This window comes from Labrus bergylta, chromosome 1 (genome assembly GCF_963930695.1).
Source record: "Labrus bergylta chromosome 1, fLabBer1.1, whole genome shotgun sequence".
In the NCBI taxonomy this organism is placed as follows: Eukaryota; Metazoa; Chordata; class Actinopteri; order Labriformes; family Labridae; genus Labrus; species Labrus bergylta.
The window spans coordinates 3,445,529-3,457,701 of record NC_089195.1 but is presented as its reverse complement, the minus strand read 5'-3'; the positions used below and the strand labels follow the sequence as shown (position 1 = coordinate 3,457,701).

General features: G+C 39.3%; 1 protein-coding gene across 4 annotated transcripts in view; it reads right to left on the bottom strand.

Moving 5' to 3' along the window:
• Positions 1-12,173, bottom strand: part of rptor (regulatory associated protein of MTOR, complex 1) — a 174,649-nt gene that overhangs the window by 82,109 nt on the left and 80,367 nt on the right. For all 4 annotated transcript variants that reach the window (XM_065962894.1, XM_065962856.1, XM_065962827.1 and 1 more), the window contains exon 8: positions 7,336-7,395. In XM_065962894.1, the coding sequence (XP_065818966.1) occupies positions 7,336-7,395 (60 nt within the window). The remainder of the gene's footprint in view (positions 1-7,335; positions 7,396-12,173) is intronic.

Below are 12,173 nucleotides of genomic sequence, written 5' to 3'. Positions count from 1 at the left end.
AGCACTTTGAAAGCTTGCCAAAGGTGTTCAGCAAGTCAGCACTCAGGATGAACACTCAGCAACTCATATCCTCGCTCAGGATCCAGTGTAATATATTTGAGAGTAGTGATTTAGTGAACGGATGGACTGATAGATGAATGAATAGTTGAACAGACAGGAAAAGACGTGTTCAGGCTTGTCATATCGATCAAAAAATACTTGAAATGTGTTGCCATTTCTTGTCCGACTCATTATTGGGTTGGACTTTAAACCTTTTAGTATTTCTAATGCTCCTGAGTAACTTTCAGTTTTCATCATTGTTAGCGACCCCGCTCTTATCTCTTTGCTGAAGTTCTTATCCTACTTTTATCTAACACAGCCTTTCCCAAACGTAAAACTGCCGCGGCCCACTTTGATATACAAAATTACTCCTGGGCCCGTTATAAAATAAAAAATATGACTACAGCTATCACTTTCAGTAAGGGTAAACTATTGTCACATGACAACATGATATTATGGCAAGATAGACACAAAAGTGTACTAAACATTATGTCCATGAATAGTCATGACACACCTTACTAATCACTTAAAGGGTTCACTCATGGTAAATCATCATTATTGTGATATTTATTTTATTTTTAAAATTGGTGGAGGGCTTTTCACGGCCCACCTGCAGTACCCACACAGTCCACCAGGGGGTCGCGGCCCACACTTTGGGAAGCACTGATCTAACAGTCAAATGTACCCCTGATTGAGAATCTAATAGAACAAAATAATATAAAAGCGAGTCTGTTTGGGTTATTTTTTTCACTATTCATTATCAATACTTATGACCATCTATTAGCAATATAACACTTTTTCATGTTAAGTGTGCTACAGACGATAAGAAACTCGCGTCTGTGAAGTTTCTTGTTAAAAATCAACTCTGATCCTGTATTTGATCTTAGGTTAGAGAGGTTAGGGACACATGTTAGTGTAAGAAAAACATGGTAAAGTGTATTTTGCATAATTTGTGACCTTTAATATGTTGTGTTTTGAACCAGATTGGGATGTCAAAAAGTCACATAAGATTGACCAATAAAGATAATAAACCGGGCCATCCTCAAGTGGACGCTTGAGGGACTGCGGTTTTTTAACACTTTCATGTTTTGCTTAATTTTTTTTTCTCACAATTTAACACTGGAGGTTGCAGCTTGGTAGCTCAACATTACCACCTTCTCATTACAGAAGATATGGTAAAAAAAAAAAAAAAAACCCTTCCAATCATAGCTCAGTATGTAAGTAACATGCATAACACTGTAAGAGGCCAGCATGAACCTATGACGTCATTCCCTGTGGGAGAATCTCTGCTTTCTATACACTTATGTATATATTCTGTGAGATGTAAAGCTATTTTTCACCAACAAAAACAGCATACTAGATAAGTTACATGATGAAAGGTTATACAGTGTTTTGCTCCTAACCTAAAGCAAACAGCTCCATCTCTAGCAGCTGCAGTGTTGCTGCTGTAAAGCGTTCCCTTCTCTCTGACAGCTCTGTGGAAAGAGGGCATAACGTATTTCCCTGCAGGATCAATAACATATCTCCTTGGTATTATTAATGCTGACATGCCTTCACAGTGATACGATTCCTTCAATAATACAGTGTAACTCTAGAGACCCCTGCTGAGCTGAGCAAAGTCGGGATTCAGTCTCTGGTAGACACAAGAGGGCGGGTCAGACCTGCCCACCCGGGGGGGGGGGACTGAGTGTGAGAGAGGGAGGCTGTGGAAAACACGACACATGTGTCATGAGCACTTAAAGAGACGCGTGTGTGAAAAAGAGACAGGAGAGAGACATTGTAGTCTAGGGTAAATCGAGTAATCAGAAGGTAAAAATCCACATGCGCACTGCGTCGTGACTCTCGATTCTAAAAGGCTTTTGTGATTGGACACAGCCAGAATGTGAGTTGGATGTATGTGGGAAGTGGAGACAGAAGGGTGCACAGATGGAGAACAGACAGAGTAATGATCAAATAAATAAACAAATCAAAAAGCACACAGCAACTCAAGGCTGACATTATGTTGAATACACTTTCCAACAAATGGTTGTAATATTTCGAGGCCGATGAGTGTTCTCTGCGTGCTCTCTAACCGTGTGTGACATTTAAAGGTGTGAATACATGCCAAACGAATGGACGGTGAGTGTAATGCCCGATAGCCTGCATGCTCCTGCCCACGTGTGAAATTTGGACAAAAGCAAAGTGGTGATGAAGGAACAGCGATGCTCTGATTACTGAGACCAATCGGCATGAACTCAATTCAGAGGCTGAACAATAACAGGCTGCCATGCTCTCTCTGCTGAGGCCTCCAAAAAGAAGAGCAACTTTGAATGATGCTGTTGCTGGGATACCACAAACTCAGCTCGGTCATCGCTTCTGTAGTCGTGCTTCAGCAGCTTCAGTTAATTTAGCATGTCAAAATGGGAGATTGGTAGGTGGTTGATTTGTATAAATTGTTACAAGAAGCTTTTGTTTAGTTCTGTATGGACAACTGGCTCGACTAAATATTCCACTTCAATAACCAGCTAGTTGCTAACTTTTTTTTTTTGTGCCATTATGAGCAAAAGCAGAGAAACACTATCCCTAAACACCTAAGAACAAGAATAAGTGCCCATGCAGTAGAATATATAAAGAGTGATATATCCTGCAGACTTGCACCCTTAATGAGTGAATTACCCAACACAGGAGATTCACCAAGAGGAACCATGTTACAAGTCCTGTTGCAAGACTTTTCCAATGAAAAGCAATATCACATTTCATCACTATTTTTTAAAGGCACAGAAGCAATTAATCCCACAAGAGGTGGTAACTTCAAAAACGAGTGCTCTGAGGTATCTTTTAGCCATTTATCATTGATGTTGTTTTATAGCGGTTTCTGTGATGATTTTTAAGATCTTGTCTCTCATCACACTCTTCAAAACAGTGAGGGGAAGTCTTAAAAAAAGCGTTACTAATCAATGTCACTCTATGACCTGTGGTGGTATACCAGTTGCATGTCTCCAGTTTATGTATCAAACATGGTTCATGTTTCTCTCTGCTCAATGTGAGCCTCATCTCCCCGACACACTTATAATAATACATATTTTTTCATCAGAGAGTTGTTAATATAACGTCTCATCCATTAAGAAGCGTTTGATTTTTTAGTACTTGATTTCAGATAGAATGCTTGCCCAGCTTGAAAGAACAGAAAGTGACACGGCAAAAAGAGGTTTAGTTCCATTTTTGTTTTATGAGGTCTGGGACCATCCATTATTTAAGTCTGAGGGACAACAGCTGAGTCAACTTTTTTAGCCCTCTGAACAGCATGTTGGACATGCAATGAGCAAAAACCGCAACTTAAGCATCAGGGATACCAACAACCCCAACTGATTAAAAAAACAAAAAGCCTGTCTCGAGTCCTGTCCAGGACTGCTGAAACATCAAGAACAAGTAAGAATGCCTTTTCCTCTCAGCACAAGTCAGCAGTGAAGAGAAAAGATTTTCTTTATTGCTTTTTTACTTTAGACTATTTGACTATGTGCTTTGAAGATAAATAATCTTATTTTTTAGGACATACTTGGACATACTTAATTCCACCTTGACTACATCCATGCTCCAAGGTCACGTATCTCATGAATCTGATATTTATTTGTTTACATTTTTTGAAATTTAGAATCAATATCCACTCAAATTCATTTTCAGGGGAGCAAACAAAGGTCAGCACTTTGCTGCTGCTGTATAATCAGAATCCTTCTTCTCTGTACATTTGAAACTGTTTTCTCTTCCGGGGCTCTTCTTCTGTTAGGTAGTAATCAGACCTAATATAAAGTTAGATTGGGTTACTTAAGAAGGAACTTCACTTCAGCTAGGAATATCAACGTCACTGACAGCAGCATTGAATTATTATAATTGGTCGTATGTCTTTGACAGAATTGTTTTATTAGCTGTAACTGCAATCAAGACAGAGTCATACAAGCGCCATAAAAAGATGACATGTTACAAACAGTGATAAAATAAATGTGGACATATATTTATACACTATTTAACTAAATAAAATGTAAAACTACAAACATTTTCATGTTTTTTCACACTTATATTCATTTATTTATGCACACATTTGTTAACATAATTTTGAATATCTATATTTATTTATCTCAGGCTGACAAATACATAATTTTTCTCTGTTATTATTTCTTAATTTACATATAATGATATGAAATGCCTTGGCATGAAGATCCTTAAAGGGTTTGTATATGCAAGGGGGAACAAATGAAAAAAGTACAGGTATAAAAATAGATTAATCTAATTACATACATTTAAAAAATCTAATATCACCAACAAAGAAAAAAAGCACATTTCTGAATGATATATATAAAAATAAAGAAATCAAAACAATGAGATTGAAGATAAATGCAATGGTCAATATTTTTTGTTGTTGTTATCTCTATATTTCTTTCATTTGTATTCACTTCTGAGTTCTTTCATTTTTATTCTGCATGTGTTTCTATAAAACATGCGATGACATTTACATATGTATTCTTTTTATGTCACTCCTATGACTACATAGAGTGACTCCATGCCCTTTAATAATCAGCCCCTCTTAAGTGAAGAATGACGTCACTGAAAAGGTCAACTAGTGGCAGTCTGTGGGTGCTGAAACTCTGCATACAGCGAGAGGGTCATAACTAACTTTTTTTCCAACAGTCCACAGAAGTTTGTTTTTCATCTGGTGGGCAACTAATATAAAAGATGAAGAGGACATGGGAGCCTGCGAGTGACTGCAAAGCATCGACATTGTCAAACCCGCTAAGTGATGTTGGAGTGGTTGAAAGACAGAAAGTAATATTAAAGTGAAAGACAAATAAAAAAAAGGGCTTATTTCTTCAAAGGTGTGCGTCATTGCTCAAGTAGATTCCCATCGTAAATTGGGATTCACTGGGCAGCAGCTATATGTGCAGGACTATAGGGCATATCCATAAAAATACTAATCCACTGGAGAGAAGTGGTGCTTGACAGAGAGAAGGAGAAGGTAAAGGAAGATCAAAGAAAAAATGAAAGAAAATAAAAAAGATGAAGTGCTGAAGATAATTAAATGGCACAAGAAGACAAAGATACAGTGAGGTAAATTAATCATATTCCTATTGATCGTGTAGAAACACAGGAAACATAGGAAACATGATCCACTTAAGCCCTGTTTCAACCAAGCAGTCCAGTTTGGTTCAATAAAGTTTGGTACAATTTGTACGTTAAACCCTGAACTTGCTTGCGTTTCCACAGCCAACCGTACCTTTATTTGTTAAACGCAGTGTAAGCCAGGTGGAGATAGTTGCATCAGCTATGAAATAGTGTGACATCATAGCAGCCCAACACAGTGTAGCCCGATATTAATTAAGTTCAACGGAAAGAAGAACGGGACACAGCAAACAAAAGGGACTGTTTAGGGTCCGACCTTACCCCAACAGAAGGGTACCAAAAAAGTAGGATGGTTTGGATCCCTGGAACGGGGCTTTACTGACCTGACCAATTGAAAGGATTCTGGCTTGGTAAGAGGAGGAAATGAAAAGATACATGTCTTCTTATAAGTCTTCTTATATCTTAGTTCTAACGTCTTATAATGCACGGAACAACAGAAAGTGTGAGTTATATCAAACCTTAAATGTTCAATATGTAGATTTTTATGACAATGTTTACATTAAAATGTCTAAATTCATAAAAAAATGTACTATACTCATGTTATACAGTATATATATATTTTGTTGAGTACTTACATTAACTCAAATATTTCCAACAGTCATCAAAGCCAGATAAATTCTTAATTTTATAGTTGTGTCTTGTCAAGGCGGTCGCCATAATAGACCAAATGTTTATCGTTGCCGCGGAAACACCGGATGTTACCTCAAAGGCCGTTACATGAGGAAGCGGGAATTGCTGTTGAAAGCTGCTGTACTGCTGCTGGATGTGCTGCTTTGATAAAAAAAATAAAAAAAACATCAAGTAAATAATACTTGGATACATCTTCTGTAAATGATTCTCTTCCTCAGGTCTGTTTCACCTGTTCGCCTTTACTACGTCTGATGGCAGTGCAGAGTAGGGATGCGATGGTCCCCCATTACACCTCCGTGACATTTCAATTGAAGTTAAGATGCTACAGGGGCATAAATATCCCACCATGAACTGGCAATTAAAAAGGGGTGTGAGAAACATGGGGAGGTGGAGAAGAGGGGACGGCCATGTTACTTGTTCTCTTTAAGGGAGGAGTCTCTGCAGACATACAGTAGTCACCTAAACGCACTAGTCAAGTCATAAGGTACACATCATTGTAAAATGTTCCTTCATAAGTAATTCACATGTGACCTTCAACATGTGGGGAATGAACATGGCAAACAAACAAAATAGAATGAGACAGCTGAAGGACATGCATAAAGAAAGCAGCTGATTCACAGCACTACACAAACTCATTTTGCTTAGCTGACTGAGGTGAGGGACTCGAGGTACTCTCTTCAAAGTAGAGCAAGTAAAACATTGAGTTGGGACAGGAAAGTAAAGTGCGTCATTGTATGACAGCTCCTGCTATATAATTGTTTGGTCTAAACAATCGTACACACATGCACACGTAAACAAACACACTAAAACAAGCTCTTGAGAGGACAGTGGACAGGAAAGAGAAGGTCATTGTCTCAGAACAAAGAAACAACACTCTGCCATAAACTATTCACTCAAAATACAGAATTATGGTTTGAGCACATGAAGAAAACAATTATTTACCTTTTGCAAATATTATTTACTGCTGCTGAGACACTTTAGCACCTTGCGGTGCTTTCAAACTAGATTTGCTTATTTCTGCTCAGATGTGACAGTCTTTTTAAAGTTACTTACTACTTCTTAGTTTATGGGTGTCATTTAACTCTCCCCCACAAAGCCACCCCCAATGGTTCAGTAAAACTATTAAAACTTTGGATATGACAGCCATATTGAGAGCTGAGATTGTGTGCCTAAGAGCAAGAGATGTTCCCTGCTCCGTTGCTTGGCACCTGGAGGTTTATTGAAGAAATGTGAAGCCTTAAATCTGCCAAACTAGTGCTGCAATGACTGTAAGGGGGAAAGCAAAGGCTGAGAATTATACCCGCAGGATAGAAAAACAACAGAGGGAGGGCTGACAACAAGGAGTGGAGAGCAGAAGAGAGACGGAGATAGACTGTAAGAGACAGACACCAGAAAAACAGGATAATGATGGCTCTAGCCTGCACACACCTGAGAGGAAGAGACAGTGAGAGGAAGAGAGTTGTGACTGAGATTTCTTTTCTTGTGTTTTTAGGATATTGGTGGAGTGCCACTTACTTCTCGATGAGGTCTAACGTCACCCCTGGCACCAACTTTGCACTCTTCTGCATACAAAACCTGGAGAAAAAAAAAAGACAAAAAAAGCTGCTGAGAAGGGCTGGAAAGCACAAAAAACCCACCAATGAGACGAGGCAATAAAAGAGTTTGGCCTCTACAGCACTGTTTTTACGACCTACAAGACACAATCAACAGATAAAACACTCAAATGAAAAATGAGAACTTTAAATGTTACAACCTCTGGGCACTTTGATAAGTGTATTTTGGCTGGGTTACAGTCAGAGGGGAGTGGGCAGGCCAGGGTAAACACAGTCTTACAGTATTTCATAAACGTCTGGCATGGTGGTTATTGTTTACAGTGTGTGGCGAGCCCTGACAGGTCGGCCAGCTGTAAGTCACAGCAGGTTGGTGTTCAGAGTCTCCAAAGACTAACAGCTCTTCACTGGAGCTCACTGCAAGTCATCACTCATCTTGAGCAGAGCGGCAGCTAAGTGTGTGTGTTTGTGTATACACATACACAAACATCGGACACAAATAAACAGCAGGGAGATCTACTTAAAAAAAAAACCCACATGATATTATGATATGTAATGTATAATACAAATCTGCTGCCTTATTAAACTTAACTATCTTGAACTGATAATCTGTTCAAAACTTCCCAACTAAACAATAATATGTGTAAAGCTGCAGTTATCTGCAAGGATGCACCGATGCATCCCTTTAACATCGGTATCCGACGATATCGGGCCCTGCTGAGAGACATCGGACATCGGCAAAGACTGTAGCATGAACTGATGTCAGCAGTCGATGTTTACGGAACAATATACCACTGTTTTCTGTAAATGCATGATTAGGACCTCGTGAGGGAGAAAAGATGTGGAAAAAGTTGTGCAGCCAGACTGGTCTGTGTCGCCGTCTTTCCCAGCATAGTTTGCACTCAGCTTTCAATACACAATGAATGGGGATGGGTTTTTAATCACGTCAGGTCACAGTGATAGGGGCTGCTGCCCTGCGGTAATGACGGCGCGTGTATAAGACGCAGCCAACTTTTAAGACGAAAAAATAGGTATTAAAAGCGTGTCTTATTCACCAAATTTTACGGTAACTACTGATTGAGGTTTCTAAATTGGCAGAGGAAGTCACTTGTTGGACAAAGATTTCATGGTCGAGAGAAAATGTTGGCATTGTGGGAGTCCTTTACCAGAAGAAGTCATGAGATAATCCTTAATTGATCCCCAGTGGGGAAATTCAAGTGCTGCAGCAGTAAAAGACAACAGGCAGAACATGCAAATGAATTAATAATACTATATAGAATAGTATATGACAACCAGTGATACCATTTAGAAATAAATAACTCAAGAACATTATCATTTGACCCCATTTTCATCAGCTGGTAAGGGAAACTTTAAGATTTAAAGTTGACACTTCTTCTGCCACAGCTTCAACACTCAGTCAGATTTGGTGATGCTGATTATGTTTTCTACAATAACAGCCAATGCAGCCGTGATGCCTGGAAGCAATTTAATGTTCCAAAAGGATAGAAGTCATGCATGGATTGGGATTTTGCATCCCAGGACTGATCCAGCCCGACTGTGACGTATGTCATGGCATATTCAAAGGTTCCCCCAGATGCTGGAGAATAATGAGATCCCACATGACACCAGCGTGACTTACTGTCTCTTTAAAGAAAAGCACAGGTCCTGAGTGGGTCCTAACAAAAGAGGAAGGATGGAACCAAGACAGCTCATTCGAAAAGTCTTCAGCAACTTCTTCAATGCCGGCCCCTTCGTGCACTGATTAGTTGCAAACCAAAAGTTTTTTTTTTTGCATTTACTTATGAACATCATTTGGACCACAGATTAAACATTTTGATTATGTTTTTGTCTGATTTGTTGCAATATGGATATGGTGAATCCCAAGACATAACAGAGATGATTAACTAAAAATGGAGTCTGGCAGAAACAGACAAACAGGCCAAAGTAAACAGAGCACAGACCAGGCAGGAGGTTGCATCAGGGACTGCGTGTTTCCACTAAAACCTCTGTGCAGGGAGATGTACAATCCCTCAGGCGTGGAGGATAGTAGAGGAGAGAGAAGCATTTGGCAACATTTGATCACAACAGTATCTAGACATTTTTATCCACAACACGTCTTAGAAAAGCCGTTATTGTGCTCTTAAATGATCACAAAGACAATGACATTCTGATCAGGCACTCTTACTAATGCAGTATTTTTGTAAGTGCGTAAGATTTCAGTACATTAACTTGCACAATTAATCTTTTTATGAACATTAATAATGAATCTTTTTTCCTGGCTTGGTTTACATTTTCAAATACCAAAACCATATATTCCCCACACTGCTAATCTGCTTAGCAGTGAGACAAAAGGTTAAAGTATTACGAGGGAAACAGGTTTCTTTATATGATACAGCTGTATCAAGATCAGAAAGACTTTAAATATGGGTGTCAGTCAGTGAAGAGAAGAAACTAGATGCAAAAATTCATCCCTTTGACCAACTCAAGTTAGGAATCAAACAGAGATAAAAGATGTGTGCATATTTCAATCCATAGAACAAAATGTAAAAAGTGAGCCTCCATGCTACAGAGCAAATATGGATCAAAAACTGCAATCTTAACCAATATTATTCACTACTCTGACACTGGCTGTTTTGAAGTAGAGGAGAGGTCAGTAGAGAGAGATTTAACCAAAGTCTGTGCAATAACCTCTTAGCTCTGTCAGCACTCTGGTCTCATCTCAAAATCACTCACTAGATCTAATACCGCACAAGAGGTATTTTGAATGAAAACTTCCAAGAAGGAATGCACAGATAAAAATAAAGATCTGGCTGGCCATCATTCATTTGAGGCATTTTAAGTCAATATACATTTGGACTACTTGGAACAGATGATTTCTAAGATATTTAGAAATGTATTTATTGCAGTAAGTAGTTAGATCTGTCTCAGCGATTAGCTTTCCAATCAAAACAGTCCAAATATTACCAACATGAATTGATGGTTTGATCGCGGATAGGTGCAGCTTCAGTATTGCAGGCACTGCTTTGGACTGTCGTGGTAAAGAGGGAGCTGAGCCAGAAGGCAAAGCCCTCGGTTTACCAGCCAATCTACATTCAAACCCTCACCTATAGTCATGAGCTGTGGGTATTGACTGAACAAGCAACCTAGATGAGTTTCCTCCAAAGGGTGGCCAGGATAAGCCTTAGAGACATCCAGAGTAGAGCCGCTGCTCCTTCACATCGAAAGGAGCTAGCTGAGGTGCTTCAGGCACCTGATCAGGATGCCTCCTGGTCACCTCCCTCAGGAGGTCTGCCAGTCATGCTCCAACTGGGAGGAGACCAAGGGGTAGACCCAGAGCTCGCTGGAGGGATTATATATCCCTTCTGGTTTAGGAGCTGGAAAACATTGCTAGGGAGAAGGACGTATGGGGCAACTTGCTTAGCCTGCTGCCACCACAACCCAGCTCCCGATAAGCAAAAGATGGATGAATGGATGGAAATGATAGTTACTCTACTCATGGTGAATTAATGTTGGGTCTCTGTACATTTTATTGCTAAAGTACAGTCTAGATCTGCCCTTTTTGTGAACCAAAATCTAACTGGATTGACTGACTGATTGATATTAACCCACATGATAATTTTTTCCCTAAAATTGACAACGGCACAACAAATGGATGCTTCTTTATGAAAACATGTTGTCGTTGCTGTTGTTAATGGTAACATTCACTTGTAAAGTATGACAAAGAAGCATTTGCATTTAGTCATTGAGCTGCTGTAACCACACAGTGCTCCAACATAAACAACCCAAGTGTTGGTGAGGCTCTTAACCAATCAGATGGGACAGGTTTCTCAACGTACAGTTTCTGTCCTGTTCCCTGAGAAGGCTGCAGAGATTCAATTGAGTTAAAAAAGAAAAAGGAACTTTTCATGCAGAGTAAATCGGCTGTGGTCAAATACATGTAGGTCACTCAATTCTTGGATTAAACTCAAGATTTTGCCATTATTTCAAAATTCAAAAAATTATGGCGGACTTCCTTTTGGGTTCGGTAAGGGAACAGCTTTTGGCGCAGGCCTTTGAGCTTCAAAAGGTCGTATGGCCAAGGTCTTCGAACTGTCAACAGTGATTTTGAGGGAGATATGAGCAACTGTGTAGCAATGGCTAATGCAAATAAAATAGTGATCAGAAGTAGTAACTTCCTGTTGTCAACAGGTGGCGCTGTGACTAATTAAAAACTTTAAATCATGGACGTGTTCAGGGGGGCTCCTTGTCATGCAAGAATATTTTGGTGATGATTGAACACTGCATAGTACATATATAAGCATTTACTGTTTTTGGCACGATGCCAAAACCAACATCAAACTTTGACATCACGCCACGGCCACGCTTTATTATGAAACCTCGTGATTTGAGCACACCTTTTATTCTTCAACTTGTCTACTTTCATTTGACACCAAACTTGAATTGATCAGATAAACGCTCTTGGGCAGATGCTTTCAAACAGGTACCCCTTAAACGGGAAAAATATGGTGTTTTTTGACATTCAAAAAATCATAGCGGACTTCCTGTTGACACAAACACACGGACATATACAGCAAATCTCAAGGTCAGGAAAAGACACATGGCTTTTTTTTTTGCTTTTCATATTACCCTTCGTTATTTAAGTTTACTTAACTTTGTTTCATGATGGTAAAGCTTTTAGTCTGGTTGATAATTTGTATTGAGATTTACAATGGTTTGAAATACTTCAATGTTCCATGTGATGCTCACACCTTGAGGAAACAGCAGCACCCTACTCTGCACTGTTGGTAAGTGCAGAGCTGGTTG